Genomic DNA, 25,234 nt, shown 5'->3' with positions numbered 1-25,234 from the left:
CACTAATTATGAGAGAGATGCAAATCAAAACTACAATGAGACATCACCTCACACCAGTCAGAGTGGCTATCATCAAAAAATCCACAAACAATATATGCTGTAGAGGGTGTGGAGAAAAGGGAACCCTCTTACACCATTGGTGGGAATGTAAATTGGCACAGCCACTATGGAGAACAGTCTGGAAGTTCCTTAAAAAACTAAAAATAGAGCTACCATATGACCCAGCAATCCCACTCCTGACCATATATCCAGAGAAAAACATGCTCCAAAAGGATATATGCACCCCAGTGTTCACTGCAGCACTGTTTACAACAGCCAAGACATGGAAGCAACCTAAATGTCCATCAACAGAGGAATGGATAAAGAAGATGTGGTACATAAATACAATGGACTATTACTCAGCCATTAAAAAGAGTGAAATAATGCCATTTGCAGCAACATGGACCGAGCTAGAGATTGTCATACTGAGTGAAGTTAAGTCAGACAGAGAAAGAGAAATATCGTATGATATCACTTATATGTGGAATCTAAGAAGAAATGATACAAATGAACTTATTTACAAAACAGAAACAGACTCACAGACTTAGAGAATGAACTTATGGTTACCAGGGGGGAAGGGTGAGGGGAAGGGATAGTTAGGGAGTTTGTGACTGACATGTAAACACTGCTGTATTTAAAATGGATAACCAACAAGGACCTACTGTATAGCACAGGGAACTCTGCTTAATATTATGTAACAACCTAAATGGGAAAAGAATTTGAAGAAGAATAGATACATGTATATGTATAACTGAATCACTTTGCTGTACACCTGGAACTATCACAACACTGTTAATCAACTATATGCCAATAAAAAATAAAAAGTTTAAAAAATAAATAAATTGAAGAAAAATAAATAGGAAGAATAGTTTACATAACATATAAATTATAACAAATTTTAAAAATTGGAATTTGTAATCTCTAATATTAAGAGAAAATAAGAAATGAGTATAGTATTAGAAAAATATAGATAAATATAGCCTTTAATTCTGCATGTTTTGTGGACATTTTTCAAGATTCAGTTGCTTAATAATTCTATCTGTACTTGGTAACTTTGTTTTTATTTATTTGGGGTTTAGTGGTAGAGTTCTCTTTTAGGCTTACAGGGACTGAGGCTTAGGTTTAATGCCCTGAAACCAACCTCATTAAAAAAATTAATCTTGAGAAAAACTTCCTGCTACATTACTATGAAGCATCTGCATTTCATAAAAAATATAATTTATTTAATTTTTTCAAATATAGATAGTAACTTTCTTTTTGCCATGCAACATCTCTTTCTTATTTGTAATACTCTCACCGATATGAATGGAGCTTAAGGCAGAGAAATAATATGCAGGGAACTATGAAAATCAGACTCTTTCTAAATCAGGTTCATATTAAAGATTGTTAATTTACTTTGAACTCTGTATTTGGGTACTCTTTAGTAAAGCATGTATTAAATTAGTACAGAAATATCTCAAATGGCATTCCAGTTTGATGTGGAAATGTATGTGTCACTCAGAACATAATTTAATTTGAGGGATAAAAGAGATCAAGAGAGAAGTAGAAGTATACACTGGTCTTATGTGCTATTTCAAAGTCCACATTTTGACACAGTAGATATAAAATCTAGGTTTGAGAACTGAAAAACTACATTATAACTTTGACCTTCTCAAAGTCCATTTTTCCCACCTTACTATTTCTTCTGGGTAACAGTTGTTAATACTGTTGATGTATTCTTGAAGGAGAGATCCAGGTTCTGCTTTTATCTCTTGAATCCTTTTAAGTCCACCACTTGTTACAAAAAGTCGTCGAGCTTTGCTATCATGCGGCAGCACCTTGAAAAGTGAAGCACATAAAAATGTCAGCTTTTCTTTTCCAAGTTGGATTTTTACTACTGAAAAGCAATAATATATCTGAGGAAATGCATAAGAGAATTTATGTCCAATATACCTGCAACATAATGAGCCTAAATTTGCTGATCGTTGGAAGTAAAATGCAGCCTTTTTAGAAATTTCTTAACTTTTTATGTTGTGGAGATGGAATAAAGGCAATGAACAGGAGCAAAGATAATGGAGAGCCACTCATATACATACAAGGTAAAGCAGTATCTGTTCTTCTCTTATACAAACTTAAGGTCTCTCCAAGCTCCTTAACAAAGCACAGAGGGCCTTCTGTGACTCAGGTCCTAAACACCTCTCCAGCGTCCTTCCCTACCAACTTCTATGCTAAATTTTATTTCAATAATCTCAAAGGGTGTGTCCAAACCATTTCTTGCCTTTGCCTATGCTGTTTCCTCTTCCTAGAATACCCTTCCACCCTCCACACACCTCCCCCATTACTTGGCTCACTCTTGCTTATCTTTTTTTTTTTTTTTTTGGCCACGCCACGTGGCATGCAGTATCTTAGTTCCCCAACCAGGGGTCGAACCAGTCCCCCCTGCAGTGGAAACTGGACCATCAGGAAATTCCCATTCTTGCTTATGTTTTAAGACTCAGCTCAGATGTCACCTCCTTTAAGAAACTTTCTCTGGGATAGCCCTATTCTCTTTTCGCAGGATGAGTTGGGTACTTTTCTTCTCTCATGGAATTCTGTTAAACCCCTATCTGTGCACTTGCCACATAATTTTTTTTTTTTTTTTTTTTTGCGGTACGCGGGCCTCTCACTGTTGTGGCCTCTCCCGTTGCGGAGCACAGGCTCCGGACGCGCAGGCTCAGCGGCCATGGCTCACGGGCCCAGCCGCTCCGCGGCATGTGGGATCATCCCGGACCGGGGCACGAACCCGTGTCCCCTGCATCGGCAGGCGGACTCTCAACCACTGCGCCGCCAGGGAAGCCCTAAGCTAAACTCTTTATATATAACATCTCATTAACCTTTACAATGACCCTATAAATAGGTTCTTTTATTAACCCCATTTATGGGTAATCACACTAAGGTTTAGAGAGGTTAAGACTTGCTAAAGGCATTGCTGCTGGTAAATGGGGAATCCAGGCACCCCAGCTCCAGAGCCTGGGCTCACGGCCACAGTGGGATACTAATTCCAACAACCCTGTTTTCTTAAACCCAACCTCCTGAACACAGTTGATAGTTTAGGGTCCCCCTCCTGGCCATCCACAGCTGTGAGAACGCACTCACACTCTCTCAGCCTCTGCTTTCAGCAGTCAGTCCCACTGGCTGAGCCCCTTCCAGCAGCTTGAGCTTTCTACCTTACTACCTTGAATCTGCAGTGGTCTAAGAAATATGACAGCCACGTTTGTTAAAACTGTTCACAGAATAAGTCAATACACTCCAAGTGACTGTCTCAAAGCATCTCCGGTAAAGTGCATGCACATTGCAAAAAATATTTCAGTGACTCAGAGACCTTTTACCTTTTCTTTATAAGATCTTCGCAGTGTTCCCAGATGAGTGAAACTAACAGACACTGGGAAAATTACCAAAAGTTACTTCTCAGTATAAATTATCTGCGCTATGAGGTTTTTATATGTTGACTCTTTACTCTCCAAGAACATAAAAAAGACAGTACAGAGGCTGTGAGGAAAATGTGAGGAAGAAGAAAGTGTGAATTAGTTATGTCTGAATTTTATTAGCTTATGTTAATTTTATTAACCTATTTTACCTTCCGTGTCAATATGATAGGTGAAAGTTAAGTAGTAAAACCCTGCCCCCATCTTACAGAAGAAAACATTGACCCAGCAGAAGCAACAAGTTAATACCCCATTTCAATTTTCTTCCCCCACTTCTAGGCTAAGAGAGCATGTCTTACCTTACTGAACTGTCCAACCACATACTTCAGAATATTGGGAGGAGCATCATACAGAAATGGCTCGAGAGCTGGTAAATAGGTGCATTTTTGTAGGATGTTCTTTATGGCTTTTTTACTCTATTGAAATACAAAGCAAAATACATACCAAAGAAAGTAATCAATGAAAGCTTGACAAGAATTCATGTCTTGTGTTGAACACATTCATGTGTTCCTGGAATTTGAAAATGAAGTGAAGAGCTTGTGATGAACTTAACTGCTGTTGGTGACCAGGTCTACCAGCGGGATAGCGGAGATCACATCCACTGTACCATGCAGACAGCCTTACTCCAATTCTAACAGTTCCAAGCTGGTGATAGACTGCCAACTTATTAATCAAGAACTCTAATGACACTAGAAATCCACCGAGCTTCACTATCCTTCATCAAGAGATATACTTGAGTTTTGACTATAAACTTCTAGATCAGGATGTATATCATGATTAATAATCAGTTGTATTATCCAGCATGAAAGAAATATTAGTATATTAGTTAATTAAGATTTTGTTTACTTGTCAAGTTCTGGGTTTAAGATTTTTTTAACAACACTATTGAGATATAATTTACATACCATAAATTCACTCATTTTAAAATCCATGTATTTCTAGTAAATTTACAGAGCTGTGCAACCATCACCACAATCTAATTTTAGAACATTTTCATCATCTCAAAAGAAACCTCGTGCCCGTTTATAGTTACATTCTTGTGGCTGTAAAGTAATATCCCATTATGGTTTTGATTTGCATTTCTATCATCACTAATGATGTTGAACATCTTTTCATGTGCTGATGGATCATTTGTTGGTGAAATGTCTATTCAGATCTTTTACCCATTTTTTAGTTGGGTTGTCCTCTTATTATTGAGTTGTAAGAGCTCTTTATATATTTTGAATACAAGTCCTTGCTTGAATATATGATTTGCAAGTAATTTTTCCAAGTCTGCAGCTTGTCTTTTCATTTTCTCAGTGATGTCTTCTGAAGCATACAAGTTTTTCATTTTGATGAAACCTAATTTATCAATGTTTTCTTTTATTACTTGTGCTTTAAGCGTCACTTCTAAGAAATCAATGCCTAATCCAAGGTTAAAAAGATTTACTTCTATGTTTTCTTCTAAGAGTTTTATAGTCTTAATTCTTATATTTAGACCTATTATCCATTTTTAGTTAATTCTGGTATATGGTATGAGACATGGGTCCAAATTAATATTTTTGTCTGAGGATATAATAATTATCCTAGTACAGTTTGCTGAAAAGACTATCCTTTTAACATTAAATTGCCTTGGCACCTTTGTGAAAAATCAACTGACCATAAAAGGGTCTATTTCAGATTTTCCATTCAATTACTCCATTGATATATATGTCTTTCTGTAAGCAAGTACCACACTATCTTGATTCCTGTAGCTTTATAATAAATTTTGAAGTTGGGCAGTGTAAGTCTTTCTTTTTCAAGATTGTTTTGGCTAGTCTGAGTCCTTTGCATTTCCATATGAATTTTAGGATCAGCTTCTCAACTTCTGGGGGGAAAAAAGCCAGCTGGGATTTTGACAGGAATTGTATTGAATATGTAGATGGTTTTCACAATATTGAATTGCCATTTTAACAATATTGAATCTTCCAATCTGTGAACATGGAATGTCTCTTCATTTATTCAGATCTTTTTAAATTTTTTTCAGCAATGTTTTATAGTTTTCAGTGTACAAGTCTTATACTTTTTTTTTTTTTTTGCAGTACGCGGGCCTCTCACTGTTGTGGCCTCTCCCGTTGCAGAGCACAGGCTCCGGACGCGCAGGCTCAGCGGCCATGGCTCATGGGCCCAGCCGCTCCGCGGCATGTGGAATTCTCCCGGACCAGGGCACGAACCCGTGTCCCCTGCGTCAGCAGGCGGACTCCCAACCACTGCACCACCAGGGAAGCCCTTACACTTCTTTTGTTAAATTTATTCCTAAGTATTTTATTCTTTTTGATACTATTGTGAATGAAACTATTTTCTTAACTTCATATTTGAATTACTCATTACTAAGATATGGAAATACAATTGATTTTTATATTGATTTTATACCTAGTGATTTTGTTGAACTCTTATTAGTTCTAGTATTTGTGTATGTGTGTGTCTGTGTGTATTCCTTAGGATTTTCTACATATAAGATCACGTCATATTTCGGATTTAAAATGTATAAGCCTTTAGAAAATGTGCCTTATATTTGGTTATTTATGGCTGTGAACGAAATAAAATTGTTCCTACAACTTCATTTTGTGAATTGTACAGAAATTACATGGGGTCAACAAACCCTTTCATTTACCTAATTCAGGAAATCAAGTAAGGTGTTACTTTGAAATAATGAATGAGAGACTATGAATTTTGCTAAATGTCAGAGCATTTAGTAGCTAGTGCTTATCCTTAGACATATATAATACATGATGATGTGAGGGAAGGGGTCATGGGCTATCTACTTAGGGCAACTTGAGTTTGAGCCTGGTTTTCCTATGAACTAGCATAGCATCTACAGTTCTACATTCACTAATTTTTCTGATATTTCTAAAAACTGACTTCAGCCACACTGATCAAAGCTATTGTAAAAACCACAGTAAGTGACTAGCAATACTATTTTTTTTTTATCTCAACAACACACATAAGCGTAGTAATTAACAAAATACAACTGTCAATTCTAGGCAAACACTTGGCGCCACTTCACTTGTTTTTCACAGAAAATGAAAGGAGTAACAAAAAATTATTCACTGTTGCTTTCCTTAATGAATGATCTCTAATGAAAACTGCTTAAAATGAAAAATGTTTCTTATTCAAAAGTTAATTTTATTCTGAAAGCATTCTGACCCAAAGAGCTATAGTTATTTAAATGAGGGGGGCACATAGAAGTAAATCTTCATGACCTTGTGTTAGGCAGAGTCTTCTCAGATATAGCTCCAAAAGCACAAGCAGCAAAAGAAGAAAAATACACTGAACTTCGTTAAAACTTCCTTTTTAAATGTGCTCTAAACAATACCATCAACAAAGTGATAAGACAATCCACAGAATGGGAGAAAATATTTGTAAATCATACATCTGATAAGGATTTGTATCCAGAAATATATAAAGAACCCTTACAACTCAATAATAAAAAGATAAATAGCCCAATTTAAAAATGGGCAAAGGGTCTGATTAGACATTTCTCCAAAGACGATATACAAATGGCCAATAAGCACATGAAAAGATTTTCAGCATCATTAGCCGTCAAGGAAATGCAAATTGAAACCAGAATGTGATACCAATTCACACCCACTAGGATGGCTATAATAAAAAACAAAGACGATAACAAGTGATGGCAAAGATGTGGAAAAATCAGAACCCTCATACATTGCTGGTGGGAATGTAAACTGGTACAGTCACATTGGAAAAGAGTTTGGCAGTTCCTCAAAATGTCAAAAAGAGTTATCATATGACCTAGCAAGTTCCATTCCTAGGTACCTACCCAAGAGAAATGGAAACATACGTCCACACAAAACTTGCACAATAATGTTCATAGCAGAATTATTTATAATAGTCAAAGAGTAGAAACAACCCAATGTCTAAGCAGTGAACAGAAAAATAAAACGTGGTATATATCAATACAATGGAATATTATTTGGCAATTAAAAGGAACAAAATATTGATATATGCTACGACATGGATGAACCTTGAAACTTTAAGTGAGAGAAGCCAGGCACAAAAGGCCACATATATTGTATGGTTTCATTTAAATGAACTGTCCAGAAGAGGCAAATCCCCAAAGACAGATAGTAAATTAATGGTTGCCTGGGGCTAAACAGGAAGGATGTGGAGTGACTGCTAATGGGAGAATGAAAATGTTCTAAAATTAGACTGTGGTGATGTTTGCACCTGTGAAGATACTAAAACCATTGAATTGTATAGTTTAAATGGGTAAATTATACGGTATATGAGTTATATTTCAATAAAGCTGCTAAAAATAAAGGGGAACAACCAAGACAATAAGAATACAATAATTAAATCAAATAATTATCTTAGAAATAGTTTTATAACTATTTGAATAGTTTTATAACCATCCAAATGCCAAATTAAGATGATACATTTCGATATGATACCTCTGAATCAAAACAAGTGTAGTTGCCTGAATATTATCAAAATATATGTAGGTAAGCTGATTATATAAAAGATATATATTCTTTTCAGTTTTTATAAGGTATTTGAAATTACATAGGTGTATAGACAGTAAGGCTATGTGAAAATGTGCAAGAAATTCCAAGGGGCTGCTCCTTGGCTCTCTCTCATGGATCAGAACCAATTAGAGAATGCTTACAGAAGCTGACATGCCTTTGGGACAAAATGAACTTCAACATGGCATTATAATTTGAAAGCTGCTACAGAGTAACAAATGAGAAACACCATTAGACAGTTCCTAAAGCTCTTGGATACATTTTCCCTACTGAGATAGTGTCACATCAAACAGATTTGGACTTTCACTCTAAAGCCTTTAAAACAACAACTGATAGAATCCAAGAGACCTTGGGGAAGAAAAGATAAGGAATGATTAAGTCCCTACAATAAGAAAATATCTGGATGGATTTAAAGCCTTGGAAAGATTGTTGACAGGATAATGATTGATAAATCACTTTTAATTTAATACCCACTGTATTTCCTGAAAGTAAATATTATATTAAATAAGGGCAAAAGGAATCTTCTATTAGTAAACCTAAATGTTTTAATAAAACCACCTTTATTAAACTAATAAAAGATAAAAATTATCTGACTTCAAAAAGTAAAGTTATCAAACTTATTTTACTCTGGTGATATTTATACAACATAATATCATAATAACTCATTAAAAACCAAGTCATATAAACTTGGTAGCATGTAAATAGTATATAGTGCTCCCTCAAAGACTATTTGCAAGGGTTTCTCAAACTATAATTACTACTGACTCCACTATTAATTATTCATGCTCTAGCTGATGTGATCTTTTATTTCCCTGGATTACGAGAGGTAAGGGTGGGAAGGATGAGAAGTGAGGAGGAGGGAGGAGGGAAGAGGAGGAAGTGGGGAAGAGGAGAGGGAAGAGGGAGGAAGAAAGACAATTATGATAATGAGTTAAAGAAATATGCCACAAAAAGAGAACTACATACATAGGTTAAAATTATATGTAGGGCTTCCATGGTGGCGCAGTGGTTAAGAATCTGCCTGCCAATGCAGGGGACACGGGTTCGAGCCCTGGTCCAGGAAGATCCCACATGCTGCGGAGCAACTAAGCCCATGGGCCACAAGTACTGAGCCTGTGCTCTAGAGCCCATGAGCCACAACTATTGAGCCCTCATGCCACAACTACTGAAGCCCATGCACCTAGAGCTCATGCTCCACAACAAAGAGAAGCCACCATAGTGAGAAGCCCACCCACCGCAATGAAGAGTAGCCCCTGCTCACCACAACTAGAGAAAGCCTTCACAGCAATGAAGACCCAACGCAGCCAAAAATAAAATAAATACATTTTAAAAAATAAAATAAAATAAAATAAAAGTATATGTATGTAAATCAGATGTACTTGGACAACTCAAAACTGGAAATGGAGTTGTGGTTTCTCACCAGAAAGTCAAAGAATCACACAATTGTTAAACAGGAAAAGACCTTAGCACATTGTCAATCTTACTCTCTACGAAGCATTGCCAAGGAATGGAGTCAACATTGGAGACAAGTAAGGGAAAAGCCCTAAATCTATTAAATCATTGCTTTGATCTAGAAAGTCTTATAAAAACGGGAAAAGCGTTAATCTTAGAAATCAACTTCCCCCAATGAATCTGTAGAGAAAAAACATGTAAACATAACCAAATCAACATAAACTCACTTTTATAAAATTTATAAACCAAATAAATGACTCACGACATCGCTTTCAGAGTCTCTCAACTGTAAGTTCAAGCAGACTTCCTGCCTTGTTAGAGCACCTAAAGTTGTTCCAGCAAATGTGTTTTCCTATTTGTTACATCAGTGTTTTAATTAAAATTTAAAAGTAATTTAATTTACTGTTATTTTGATTGTCTTTTCTGTGTACTTCTCTCAACCCAAGTCAATTCTGAAAGCTGCTTTCCAAAAGTTACATGTTTTCCTAACAGGCAGTATGCTGGGAAGCATTTTTCTTTCTTTGAAATTCTAAAATTATTTTACAAACCCATCCTACTTTATATTCATGTTTTATGAATCATTTTAGTAGCTAGTAACATTTTTTTTTAGAAATCTTGATTTTTTTTAAATGCATGATTTAAAAATGTTTAATTTAGTGAATCTTACGGTCATTTTTCCTTTAAGGAACAAATATAAGACATAATTAAAAGATCAGGCAGACTTGGAGTTAGGAGAGGTAGCTCATGCTTCAGGAATACCTTGGGAAAGCAGCTTAAATTTCTTTAGACTAAATTTTTTAATGTAAAATGGACTAAAGTACTCTCTGGCCAATTCCATCTCCAAAATCCTATTATTCAATGATCTATTTCATAAGAAAAGTCAATAGAAATGTAGAAGGCAACAACTAGACATTCATTTTACAAACAACTTTGTACCTACAGAGAACTTTCATTAAAATATATCACTGATTTTTAGAGACAAGGGTAACTCGTTTTCAAAGAGTCACCTCACTTCTTCTGATAAATTTATTTCTTGACTCAGAAAAGCGATATTGTCCGTGATGAAAATTAAAACATTTTAATTTACACATTTTAAAGAATGAGTCAAAATCTAACAAAGCCTCATTAAAACAGTCAAGAATTAAGCACTTACTTTCATTTGAAGATCCTCAGAACTTTCGGTCGACATGTACAAAGAAAGCAGGACGGGCAAAGTGTTTGTGACCGCGACAGCCCGGGCATGCTCCGGAGTGTGCCTCCCAATCTGTCCCAAGGCCCAGGCAGCAGCAGCCTTAATATGATCTTCTGGCTCTTCCGACAAGCAGACTGACAGCTGGGGCACACCCTGCAGCGTTGATCAAAAGAGCAAGAGTTATGAATCCAGAGCAGGATTAAAGAGTCTTCCCTGTCTCTCAAACGTTAGAAGGAATCATTTTGGTCTTGATCCTTTTCTTAAACGGTTCAATAAATGAGCACTTCACAGGGGCTGTCATTTTTCAAGTCAATAAAATGACTAGAACTAATTTACCTTAATTATCTGTAACAATCCAACTAAACTAAATAACTCCACTAGCGTTTACTCCCCAAACAGAGGCATTTAACCAAAAAACAGATGCCACAGACTAGTATTTAGGCAAAACCAGATTCCACTGTGACAAATTAAAAATGCGTAGGATTTTAAAACCTTTTGCTTGAGGGGAGGCCGGCTGGGGCCGGCGCACACATCCCAGACGCAGCCGGGCTGGTGACTCAGCTGCAGGTGGCGCCCCAGAGTCCGGGGAAGTGGCGGGGGGCGCAGGACACTCTCCGAGGTTGCCCTCGGGGCAAAGGATTTCCAGATCTGATCAGGGAGCTGGACTCCTCGGTGTCACCACTTAGAACACACATCCTTTCTTTGCTGTCAACATCACGGATCACCAACCACCCCAGACATCTGCCTGTGTGACTTTAAAAAGTCAATGCAGCAGCATTTTGGTTGAAGAAGGAGACCTTCAAGATGGCAGAAGAGTAAGATGCGGAGATCACCTTCCTCCCCACAAAAACATCAGAAATACATCTACACGTGGAATAACCCCTACATAACATCTACTGAACGCTGGCAGAAGATCTCAGACTTCCCAAAAGGCAAGAAACTCCCCACATACCTGGGTAGGGCAAAAGAAAAAACAGAGACAAAAGAATAGGGATGGGACCTGCACCAGTGGGAGGGAGCTGTGAAGGAGGAAAGGTTTCCACACACTAGGAAGCCCCTTCGCCGGCGGAGGGGGGAAGCTTCGGAGCCGCGGAGGAGAGCACAGCAACAGGGGTGCGGAGGTAAAAGCGGAGAGATTCCCGCACAGAGGATCGGTGCCGACCGGCACTCACCAGCCCGAGAGGCTTGTCAGCTCACCCGCCGGGGCGGGCGGAGCTGGGAGCTGAGGCTCGGGCTTCGGAGGTCGGAGCGCAGGGAGAGGACTGGGGTTGGCTGCGTGAACACAGCCTGAAGGGGCTAGTGCGCCACAGCTAGACGGGAGGGAGTCCGGAAAAAAGTCTGGAGCTGATGAAGAGGCAAGAGACCATTGTTTCAGGGTGCGCAAAGAGAGGGAATTCAGAGCAACACCTAAACGAGCTCCAGAGATGGGCGCGAACCGCAGCTACCAGCGCGGACCCCAGAGACAGGCATGAGATGCTAAGGCTGCTGCTGCCGCCACCAAGAAGCCTGTGTGCGAGCACAGGCCACTGTCCACACCTCCCCTCCTGGGAGCCTGTGCAGCCCACCACCGCCAGGGTCCCAGGATCCAGGGACAAATTCCCTGGGAGAACGCACAGCGTGCCTCAGGCTGGTGCAACGTCACGCTGGCCTCTGCCGCCGCAGGCTCACCCCGCATCTGTACCCCTCCCTCCCCGCTGCCTGAGCGAGCCAGAGTCCCCGAATCAGCTGCTCCTTTAACCCCGTCCTGTCTGAGCGAAGAACAGATGCCCTCAGGCAAACTACACGCAGAGGCGGGTCCAAATCCAAAGCTGAACCCCAGGAGCTGTGCGAACAAAGAAGAGAAAGGGAAATCTCTCCCAGCAACCTTAGGACCAGCGGATTAAATCTCCACAGTCAACTTAATGTTCCCTGCATCTGTGGAATATCTGAATAGACAACGAATCATCCCAAATTGAGGAGGTGGACTTTGGGAGCAATGATATATATTTTTTTTTCCTTTTTCTCTTTTTGTGAGTGTGTATGTGTGTGCTTCTTTGTGTGATTTCGTTTGTATAGCTTTGTATTTACCATTTGTCCTAGGGTTCTGTCTGGCCGTTTTTGTTTGTTTTTAAGCATAGTTTTTAGCGCTTGTTATCATTGGTGGATTTGTTTTTTTTGCTTTGGTTGCTCTCTTCTTTTTTTAAATTACTTTTAAATTTTTATTATTTTTTTTGTATTTTTATTTTTATTTTTTTTGCAGTACATGGGCCGCTCACTGTTGTGGCCTCTCCCATTGTGGATCACAGGCTCCGGATGCGCAGGCTCAGCGGCCATGGCTCACAGGCCTAGTCACTCCGCGGCATGTGGGATCTTCCCGGACCGGGGCATGAACGTGTGTCCCCTGCATCGGCAGGCGGACTCTCAACCACTGAGCCACCAGGGAAGCCCAATTTTTTTATTTTTAATAATTATTCTTTATTGTAATAACTTTATTTTATTCTCTCCCTCCCTCCCTCCCTCCCTTCCTTTCTTTCTTTTTTTCTCCCTTTTCTTCTGAGCTCTGTGGCTGACAGGGTCTTGGTCCTCCAGCCGGGTGTCAGTGCTGTGCCTCTGAGGTGGGAAAGCCGAGTTCAGGACACCAGTCCACCAGAGACCTCCCAGCTCCACATAATATCAAATGGTGAAAGGTCTCCCAGAGATCTCCATCTCAACGATAAGACCCAGCCCCACTCAATGACCAGCAAGCTACAGTGCTGGATACCCTATGCCAAACAACTAGCAAGACAGGAACACAACCCCACCCATTAGCAGAGAGCCTGCCTAAAATCATAATAAGGTCACAGACGCCCCAAAACACACCAGCAGACATGGTCCTGCCCACCAGAAAGACAAGATCCAGCCTCATCCACCAGAGCACAGCCACTAGTCCCCTCCACCAGGAAGCCTACACCGCCCACTGAACCAACTTCAGCCACTGGGGGCAGACACCAAAAAACAATGGGAACTATGAACCTGCAGGCTGTGAAAAGGAGACCCCAAACACAGTAAGTTAAGCCAAGTGAGAAGACAGAGAAACACACAGCAGATGAAGGAGCAAGGTAAAAACCCACCAGACCAAACAAACGAAGAGGAAATAGGCAGTCTACCTGAAAAACGATTCAGAGTACTGATAGTAAAGATGACCCAAAATCTTGGAAATAGAATGGAGAAAATACAAGAAATGTTTAACAAGGACCTAGAAGAACTAAAGAGCAAACAAACAATGATGAACAACACAATAAATGAAATTAAAAATTCTCTAGAAGGAATCAATAGCCGAAAAACTGAGGCAGAAGAACAGATAAGTGACCTGGAAGAGAAAATAGTGGAAATAACTACTGCAGAGCAGAATAAAGAAAAAAGAATGAAAAGAATTGAGGACAGTCTTAGAGACCTCTGGGACAAAGGTAAATGCACAAATATTTAAATTATAGGGGTCCCAGAAGAAGAGAAAAAGAAAGGGACTGAGGGCTTCCCTGCTGGCGCAGTGGTTGAGAGTGTGTCTGCCAATGCAGGGGACACGGGTTCGTGCCTGAGTCTGGGAGGATCCCACATGCCACGGAGCGGCTCAGCATGTGAGCCATGGCCACTGAGCCTGTGCATCCGGAGCCTGTGCTCCACAACGGGAGAGGCCACAACAGTGAGAGGCCCGCGTACCGCAAAAAAAAAAAAAAAAAAAAAAAAAAGAAAGGGACTGAGAAAATATTTGAAGAGATTATAGTTGAAAACTTCCCTAATATGGGAAAGGAAATAGTCAATCAAGCCCAGGAAGCACAGAGAGGCCCATACGGGATAAATCAAAGGAGCAGCAGGCCAAGACACATACTAATCAAACTATCAAAAATTAAATACAAAGAAAAGCATCAAGGGAAAAGCAACAAATAACACACAAGGGAATTCCCATAAGGTTAACAGCTGATCTTTCAGCAGAAACCCTGCAAGCCAGAAGGGAGTGGCAGGACATATTTAAAGTGATAAAAGGGAAAAACCTACAACCAAGATTACTCTACCCAGCAAGGATTGCATTCAGATTCGACAGAGAAATTAAAATCTTTACAGATAAGCAAAAGCTAAGAGAACTCAGCACCACCAAACCAGCTTTACAACAAAGGCTAAAGGAACTTCTCTAGGCAGGAAAGCCAAGAGAAGGAAAAGACCTACAATAACAAACCCAAAACAGTTAAGAAAATGGTCATAGGAACATACATATCAATAATTACCTGAAATGTAAATGGATTAAATGCTCCAACCAAAAGACACAGACTGCCTGAATGGATACAAAAACAAGACCCATATATATGCTGTCTACAAGAGACCCACTTCAGACCTAGGGACACATACAGACTGAAAGTGAGGGGATGGAAAAAGATATTCCATGCAAATGGAAATGAAAAGAAAGCTGGAGTAGCAATTCTCATATCAGACAAAATAGACTTTAAAATAAAGACTATTACAAGCGACAAAGGAGGACACTACATAATGCTCAAAGGACCAATCAAAGAAGAAGATATAACAAGTGTAAATATTTAAGCACCCAACATAGGAGCACCTCAATACATACGGCAAATGCTAACAGCCATAAACGGGGAAATCGACAGTAACAGAATCATAGTAGGGGACTTTAACACCTCACTTTCACCAATGGACAGATCATCCAAAATAAAAATAAATAAGGAAACACAAGCTTTAAATGATACATTAAACAAGATGGACTTAATATTTATAGGACATTCCATCCCAAAAAAAGAGAATACACTTTCTTCTCAAGGGCTCATGGAACATTCTTCAGGATAGATCGTACCTTGGGTCACAAGTCAAGCCTTGGTAAATTTAAGAAAATTTAAATTCTATCAACTATCTCTTCTGACCACAATGCTATGAAACTAGATATCAATTACAGGAAAAAGTCTGTAAAAAAGACAAACACATGGAGGCTAAACAATACACTACTAAATAACCAAGAGATCACTGAAGAAATCAAAGAGGAAGAAATACCTAGAAACACATGACAATGAAAACACAGTGACCTAAAACCTATGGGATGCATCAAAAGCAGTTCTAAGAGGGAAGTTTATAGCAATAAAATCCTACCTCAAGAGACAAGAAAAGTCTCAAATAAACAACCTAACCTTACACCTAAAGCAATAAGAGAAAGAAGAACAAAAAATACCCCAAAGTTAGCAGAAGGAAAGAAATCATAAAGATCAGAGCAGAAATAAATGAAAAAGCAATGAAGGAAACGATAGCAAAGATCAATAAAACTAAAAGCTGGTTCTTTGAGAAGATAAACAAAATTGATAAACCATTAACCAGACTCATCAAGAAAAAAAGGGAGGAGACTCAAATCAACAGAATTAGAAATGAAAAAGGAGCAGTAACAACTGACACTGCAGAAATACAAAGGATCATGAGAGATTACTACAAGCAACTCTATGCCAATAAAATGGACAACTAGGAAGAAACGGACAAATTCTTAGAAAAGCACAACCTCCCGAGACTTAACCAGGAAGAAATACAAAATATAAACAGACCAATCACAAGCACTGAAATTGAAACTGTGATTAAAAATCTTCCAACAAACGAAAGCCCAGGACCAGATGGCTTCACAGGAGAATTCTACCAAACACTTTGAGAAGAGCTAACACCTATCCTTCTCAAACTCATCCAAAATATAGCAGAGGGAGGAACACTCCCAAACTCATTCTACGAGGCCACTATCACCCTGATACCAAAACCAGACAAAGATGTCACAAAGAAAACTACAGGCCAATATCACTGATGAACATAGATGCAAAAATCCAACAAAATACTAGCAAACAGAATCCAACAGCACATTAAAAAGTTCGTTCACCATGATCAAATACAAGGATTGTTCAATATATGCAAATCAAACAATGTGATAATGCCATATTAACAAACTGAAGGATAAAAACCACATGATCATCTCAATAGATGCAGAAAAAGCTTTCGACAAAATTCAACACCCATTTATAATAAAAACCCTCCAGAAAGTAGGCACAGAGGGAACTTACCTCAACATAATAAAGATCATATATGACAAACCCACCACCAACATCATTCTCAATGGTGAAAAACTGAAACCATTTCCACTAAGATCAGTAACAAGACAAGGTTGCCCACTCTCACCACTATTATTCAACACAGTTTTGGAAGTTTTAGCCACAGCAACCAGAGAAGAAAAAGAAATAAAAGGAATACAAATCGGAAAAGAAGTAAAACTGCCACTGTTTGCAGATGACATGATACTATACATAGGAATCCTAAAGACTCTACCAGAAAACTTCTAGAGCTGATCAGCAAACTTGGCAAAGTAGCAGCATACAATATTAATGCACAGAACTCTCTTGCATTCCTATACACTAATGATGAAAAATCTGAAAGAAATTAAGGAAACACTCCCATTTACCACTGCAACAAAAAGAATAAAATACCTAGGAATAAACCTACCTAAGAAGACAAAAGACCTGTATGCAGAAAACTATAAGACACTGATGAAAGAAATTAAAGATGATACAAACAGATGGAGAGATAAACCATGTTCCTGGATTAGAAGAATCAACATTGTGAAAATGACTATACTACCCAAAGCAATCTACAGATGCAATGCAATCTCTATCAAACTATCAATGGCATTTTTCACAGAACTAGAACAAAAAATTTCACAATTTGTATGGAAACACAAAAGACCCCGAATAGCCAAAGCAATCTTGAGAAAGAAAAATGGAGCTGGAGGAATCAGGCTCCTGGACTTGACTAAACTACAAAGCTACAGTAATCAAGACAGTATGGTACTGGCACAAAAACAGAACTCTAGATCAATGGAACAGGATAGAAAGCCAAGAGATAAACCCATGCACATATGGTCACCTTATTTTTGATAAAGGAGGCAAGAATATACAATGGAGAAAAGATAGCCTCTTCAATAAGTGGTGCTGGGAAAACTGGACAGCTACATGTAAAAGAATGAAATTAGAGCACTCCCTAACACCATACATAAAAATCAACTCAAAATGGATTAAAGACCTAAATGTAAGGCCAGACACTATAAAACTCTTAGAGGAAAACACAGGCGGAACAATCTATGACATAAATCACAGCAAGATCCTTTTTGACCCACCTCCTAGAGAAATGGAAATGAAAACAAAAATAAACAAATGGGACCTAATGAAACTTCAAAGCTTTTGCACAGCAAAGGAAACCATAAACAAGATGAAAAGACAACCCTCAGAATGGGAGAAAATATTTGCAAATGAAGCAACTGACAAAGGATTAATCTCCAGAATTTACAAGCAGCTCATGCAGCTCAATATCAAAAAACAAACAACCCAATCCAAAAATGGGCAGAAGACCTAAATAGACATTTCTCCAAAGAAGATATACAGACTGCCAACAAACACATGAAAGGATGGTCAACATCTCTAATCATTAGAGAAATGCAAATCAGAACTACAATGAGGTATCACCTCACACCAGTCAGAATGGCCATCATCAAAATATGTACAAACAATAAATGCTGGAGAGGGTGTGGAGAAAAGGGAACCCTACTGCACTGTTGGTGGGAATGTAAATTGATACAGCCACTATGGAGAACAGTGTGGAGGTTCCTTAAAAAACTAAAAATAGAATTACCATATGACCCAGCAATCCCACTACTGGGCATATACCCTGAGAAAACCATAATTCAAAAAGAGTCATGGGGCTTCCCTGGTGGCGCAGTGGTTGAAGGGTGCAGGGGACACAGGTTCGTGCCCCAGTCCGGGAAGATCCCACATCCTGCGGAGCGGCTGGGCCCGTGAGCCATGGCCACTGAGCCTGCATGTCTGGAGCCTGTGCTCCGCAACGGGAGAGGCCACAGCAGTGAGAGGCCTGCATACCACTAAAAAAAAAAAAAAAGAATCACGTACCACAATGTTCATTGCAGCTCTATTTACAACAGCCAGGACATGGAAGCAACCTAAGTGTCCATCAACAGATGAATGGATAAAGAAGATGTGGCACATATATACAATGGAATATTACTCAGCCATAAAAAGAAACAAAATTGAGTTATTTGTAGTGAGGTGGATGGACCGAGAGTTTGTCATACAGAGTGAAGCAAGTCAGAAAGAGAAAAACAAATACTGTATGCTAACACATACATATGGAATCTAAAAAAAAAAAAAGAAATGGTTCTGATGAACCTAAGGGCAGGACAGGAATAAAGACGCAGACATAGAGAATGGACTTGAGGACATGGGGAGGGGGAAGGGTAAGCTGGGACGAAGTGAGAGATTGGCATGGACTTACATATACTACCAAATGTAAAATAGCTAGTGGGAAGCAGCCGCATAGCACAGGGAGATCAGCTCAGTGCTTTGTGACCACCTAGAGGGTTGGGATAGGGAGGGTGGGAGGGAGACACAAGAGGGAGGAGATATGGGGATACATGTATATGTATAGCTGATTCACTTTGTTATAAAGCAGAAACACACCACTGTAAAGCAATTATACTCCAATGAAGATGTTAAAAAAATAAAAATATAAATAAAACCTTTTGCTTTCCCTTGTTAAAAAAGTTAATTTAGAATCCTTTTAAAAATTGACTTTTCACCAAGTATAACAGATCTGAGAACAAAATACCTACTATAGATCCAAAATCAAATGAATAATATGAGTAAGAATCCTACTGAAGTAAATTTTAGGTGAAATATAGTCACTAAAACCTTTTCTGAAATAGTAAATTTCCATTAATTTTCGTCAACATTTAAATGATAGTTTTGCCCATTTTAACATGATTGAATGTCAAAGGAGGATGAGTATTTTTGTTACACAGATGGCATATGCTTATATCTTGCACTTCAAACTTCAATTTTATCTAAATAATCAAAACAGAGTTAACTAAAGGGCCTCAAATGCATCACAGTTTATATACCCAAGGAAGAGTCAAATAACCAAATCAAATTATAATTCATTCTGTATAGGCATAATTTTCTAACTAACTTGAGACTAGAAGAATTATCACCTAAAATTTAGCACCACAAAAGCCACTATCACATGGGTCATGCTACCGCAGCAAAGGCCAAATGATCATATATACTTTTTTTCCCTCCACCTTTAAATTAGGTTTTTAAGACCAATTTCTTAAAGAAGAGATCTGCCATATTTCTTTGACTTCCTTCTTACACGACTAAAAATGTGTCTGCCCATACAAAAAAAAAAAAAAAAAGGTCAGAATCTTTCTATCTTCAGAATGAGGTAACTCTCCAGAAAGTCCATACTTCTGAGACATACCAAGACTGAAGAAGCAGGAGGAAAAGAAGACAGCCCCCTTTACCCCATGCCCAGCACTCTGACTTACTGGCCTCAGTTGTTTTGAACGGCAAATGAGACAAGGAGCGCTGAATGTGCTTTGAACATTAGAAAGTATTATTTAGACTGGAGGTGTTGTCAGTCCTGAGAGTACTACACGGAACGGGAAAGGATGAGGCAGTGTTGCGTGGTCTGCCTCAAACTGCTGGTGCCCCCACCTTGATCTTCAGTAAAATGGAAGACAAACCAGATGGGAGAGGCCAGAAGCAGCCCCAGAACAAAGGCAGGGAGCACCTCCTGGTTAGTCTGGGGAAGAAACACAGGAAGCAAAAGCAATTGCTGCTTCCTTCCTCATCCTTCCTACAGTAGGCTTTCTGACTATCCACAAAAGAACCGAGAGTCAAGAATCCTGATCGCATCCCCACGGTGACCCTTCAGAAAGCAGCACTACTGCTCTAGTCACTATCAGAGTCTTTGGTAATAGAAGAACAAAAGGAAAAGCTAGAGATAAAAAGGGAGTGAAGTAAAGAATTATCAAGGAATAGGTAGAAAATAAAGATCTGAGGCTCATTTTTATTCTGAGGATTAGCAAAGGATTAAAAAAAAAATCCACACTTCTGTTTAACATACAGCAGCAGATTTTCCATGCTGATAAGAAACCCACATCCTAGAGGGTTGCCGGAGACACTGGGAGCACGCAGCCTTTGAAGCATGCTTCAGGAGATCAATATTTATTCATTCAACAAATATTTTTTGATCACCTACTATGAGCCAGGGCTACGTGATCTGGTGGGTTAATTCCAAGCCGTAAATTGAGATAAGGCCAAATCCCTAGAGCAAGGAAACAGCATGTCAGAAACATGCTATCCAACATGTGCTCTGAATTGCCCATGACTAAGAAGATAAATTAGCTCATGGAAGCTGAAGGAGAGAGAGCCATCCATTGTCATATCCTGCCCAAATGGCAGGAAGGGGGAGAATGTACGGAATAATAAAAATGACCACTGGGCATGTCATTTATGATAGCTGTCTTTAATCAAAGTATGCTTTAGATATTTGTAAAGCCAATCCTTCAAGATACAAATACATGGTATTTAGATATAGGTGATACTAACACTCAGAGGTGTTGACATTTTATTGATATTAAACACTGAGTAAAACTTTAAACTTCCTGCCAAGTAAACTTTACTTCAAGCACTGCTTTGGGAAACTTACTAATAAGCCCTGAAGAAAGCTGGTAGTTCTTTGACTCTGGTCAGCTATATTTTACACTCTGTGGGATAGTATTAATCTGTGGTTCTGTCTTAGAGTATCTCACTGCAATACCCAAAGGAAAAGGAAGCAAGAACAAACCTTGGAAATGATGACCGCCATTGCCAGGTTCTCAGAATGAGCTGCCACGTAGCCAAGCATCATGATGCCCGGCAGCTTTATGTTTCCTTTGCAGGATCCAATGCAATCGATCACGGCAGCAACTCCCCCCGTGTTCACTATCAGCTGAGAAAGCTAAGAGAAAAGAAGGAGAGCTAGATAACCATGGCCCTAAAGTGTAAGATGATCTTTAAATATTACTTTAGCATTGCCAAATTTTAAAATTTAGGACCTAAAAAACGTCTGGTAAAATCTGAAATGTCATTTAGTGAAATTATTATTTTTATCAAAGAAGTGTACAAGGGTAACAGTCCTGCTATTTCTAATGTACAGAATATGCTCACTGTGAGGACCCACTCTGTGGTTCGATTTTTCTTGCACGACTCTATCCTTATCATAATGGATGTCAAAACTCCTCACCTAAACACTAAGCCTAGGGCTAGTTCATAACTAGCTAACTGCTGAAACCCCCCATCACAAGGTGTGAGTAAGAATTGGATTTATCACTGAATGCTGAAAGGTGAGATCAGACTTGAAATAGTCTAGCCCCATTATCCTTCCTTTGCTAGCAATGATCTCTAGCTGACTGCACTCCAGTCTTGAACAATCTCAACCAGATAAAGATGTTGGGTGAAATAAAGAATGAGGACTTGGGACTTCCCTGGTGGTCCAGTGGCTAAGACTCCGAGCTCCCAATGCAGGGGGCCTGGGTTCAATCCCTGGTCAGGGAACTAGATCCCATGTGCCGCAACTAAAGATCCCCCACGCCACAACGAAGATCCTGTGTGCTGCCACTAAGGCCTGGTGCATCCAAATAAATAAATAAATATTTTTTTTAAAAAAAAGAATAAGGACTTAAAAGTTTAGTGAAATGAAATTGATTAGTGAAAATATACACAAAAAAAGACATAACTTCAGAATCTACCCAGGTTCGCTTCACCTCTATTCCTTTCCCACCTCACACCTCAGAGCAGGAACCACTGTGCAAGAGCAGCTGTTAGAGCAGTTACGCCAGGTCAGGGGGCCTGATGGTCTCTCCCAACCTGGAGGGGCACCATCTCTCACTACGCCCAGCTGACCTAGAGTGACAGGACAACAAAGGTCCACGGTCCCTACAATCTAGAAATGGAAAGCAGAAAATGATTAAAACCTGAGATTTCAGACTCAAACTCCATTGATATAACCCAGTGGTTCTCAAGTGGGGGCACTCTTGTCCCCTAGGAAACATTTAGTAACATGTGGGGACATTTTTGATCGTCACAACTTGGGGGAGGGACGCTACTGGCATCCAGTGGGCAGAGGCCAGGGATGCTGCTAAACATCCATCCTACGGTGTACAGGACGGCCCCTCACAACGAAGAATGATCTGGTCCAAAATGTCAACAGTGCTGAGGACGAGAACCCCTCAGAACATGTGACACTGTCCCTGAGCCCTGTGAACAAATTGATGTTTTACTTAAAAACTAAAACTAACTGCATACTGTTGGGTTTTTGTTTTTTTTTTTCCGGTATGCGGGCCTCTCACTGCTGTGGCCTCTCCCATTGCGGAGCACAGGCTCCGGACGCGCAGGCTCAGTGGCCATGGCTCACGGGCCCAGCCGCTCCGCGGCATGTGGGATCTTCCCAGACCGGGGCACGAGTCCCTTGCATCGGCAGGCAGACTCAACCACTGCGCCACCAGGGAAGCCCCATACTGTTGTATTTTGAAGCTGGTTTTTTTTTTTTTCCTTGTTTTACCTCAGGTGTATGTTTTGCAATCTCTCTAATTAAAGTGGAAGCATTTTTCTTCACGTATTCATCTTTGTCCTTCAGACAGGTAAGTACAGCTGGAAAAATCTCTGCTTCAACCACCATTTCTGCTAGATCCACAGAATGTTTCGCAATCTGACTGAGAGCTGAAAGGATCTGACGCTGTTGAGCAAAAACCAAACCCAAATGTTACATAGACTCCACTGTGGAGTTCAGACATAATTTAAACAGCTTCGTACACACTCAAATTCCTTTATAAAGAGGAAAAAACAATCACACATCCAACATAATCTAGGAGTCTCGAGGCATTCACATCCTAGTCTTCTTATACCTCAATACTCAATTTCTTAAATTCCCTCATATCCAAGTTAAACATCTTAGTTCACACTATTGACTATTTAAATCTCTTATCAGTTGAGGCTGGTCAAAGAATATGACCCTGGGATGAATACTATTTCTTAATTACGCAATACTTAAATTGTTAATTGACGATAAACACAGTAATGTAGTACAGTAACAATCAAGCAGAACTAACATTTTGGGATATTGCCAATATCATTTGTAAAACTTTACATTGCTTAATTAATATTGACAATTTTTAAATCTTACAGAATATAACTATTAGAATATAAAAGTATAATTGGTGACTATCAACTGAAAATTAGATTTTAGAAAGCTATAGAAAAGACTAATGTAAATATGGCAATTCTTACAGGAAACTTAAATATAACAATGGGCTAGAAAACCTTTAGGTCCCTTCTAACCCTGAGATTTAATCATTACGTGATTCCTTACTTTAATTATTAGTATTAATTCTGATGCTACTTCTAGTTTTCAGCGTTGCACATACTTTTTCCCAGTCACATCTTTATTGTCTAATCCTTACAGCACAGTTTTCACATATTAAAGGACCAAATACACAATATTTCGTATCTGTTTTCCATGATAATTTACTAATTATTTAAAAATGTATAATATTAATCTGCACACATTTCCATCTTCTTAGATTATCAGAATCCTGGATTGTTTGTTTCTTTATTTTTAACTACCTTCAACTTAGCATCAGGGTTCAGGATCATCTGGGCTAAGTGAGCAATTGCTCCTGCGTCCACCACTGTCTGTGCCAACTCTGGAGAATGCTTTGCAATATCACTGAGGGCCGAAGCAGCAACCCTTTTCAAAGCAATTTCTGGCTCTTGGATACAGAGCACTAAAAGAGGAATGGCTCCCGCGTCCACCACAGCTTGTGACAGCTCTGTGGGTCCAAGAAAAGTAATTAAGTGAGTATGGGTGACTGACCCTTGTACAAGCCACTTTTCACCCTGACAGATACAGCAAAGGGAAAAGGGGACGGTGTACTTCACTGTCTCGACATCTGCATTTCTAATCAGGCTTCCTGGTTTCATGAACCATGTGGACCAATCCTGAGCTGAAAAGAATACAGGTCAATAGATGGACCTCCATTTACATGAACACATTTGAGGTAGATTAAGCTGAAATGGCTTCCTATTCTTTTTTTTTTTAAGAGAGTAAGCAGATGTCAGCTGTTTAAGCTCTGACAATTCTGCACTTCTCAATAGGCAAGCATTTTATGCATGGTTTACAATAACAGAGAAAATTAAAGTACCAAAAATTTACCAACCACACTAATTAGGCAGTATTTTGTGCTATTTACATGAGTAAACATTAACATGAATCTTGTGCCAATAATGTCGATTTTTAAATTCCTTTCATCTTACTGTACTTTTAAAAGATTTTTTTTAAAACTTTGTACAATATTAAAAGGTGTATTTTCATTGTACATATAAAAACACTTTCAAAAATGAGAACTACAACTGAACAGGCTTTAATATATATAAATGTTAATGTAAGATAAAGAAATAAATTTATCTTAAGCATTTTACATGTCAGAAATAGTATCTTTTGTATATACATGTTGATTCACTTGTGTGCCCAAAAATAACAGCTATAAAAAATAACACATTTTAAAATTATAGAGAACAGGAGACAAGCAGGCAGACCCATATAATATATGTGTAAAAACTGTCTGTTGAGAAGCATAAAACAGTGCATAGTTACAGATTCTACTCTCATTGTACTCATGGCCTTTCTTGCTGAATCACATATACCCATTTCTATAATCTCTTTCTTTCAAATTA

General features: G+C 39.0%; 1 protein-coding gene across 2 annotated transcripts in view; it reads right to left on the bottom strand.

Annotated features, from left to right (window-relative positions):
- SPAG6 (sperm associated antigen 6) overlaps positions 1–25,234 on the bottom strand; it is a gene marked incomplete at both ends in the record, with an annotated part of 73,635 nt that overhangs the window by 12,268 nt on the left and 36,133 nt on the right. Inside the window, 6 exons of one of the 2 annotated variants that reach the window (XM_082846822.1) lie at positions 1,711–1,856; positions 3,782–3,898; positions 10,590–10,781; positions 21,309–21,461; positions 23,064–23,237; positions 24,125–24,330. In XM_082846822.1, the coding sequence (XP_082702948.1) occupies positions 1,711–1,856; positions 3,782–3,898; positions 10,590–10,781; positions 21,309–21,461; positions 23,064–23,237; positions 24,125–24,330 (988 nt within the window). The remainder of the gene's footprint in view (positions 1–1,710; positions 1,857–3,781; positions 3,899–10,589; positions 10,782–21,308; positions 21,462–23,063; positions 23,238–24,124; positions 24,331–25,234) is intronic. The other variant, XM_082846823.1, reaches the window with a different exon arrangement.

The sequence above is a fragment of the Leucopleurus acutus genome (genome assembly GCF_964270905.1).
Source record: "Leucopleurus acutus genome assembly, chromosome: 1".
NCBI lineage: Eukaryota > Metazoa > Chordata > Mammalia > Artiodactyla > Delphinidae > Leucopleurus > Leucopleurus acutus.
The sequence above is the reverse complement of the archived record's forward strand: the minus strand, read 5'-3'. Positions and strand labels throughout refer to the sequence as shown.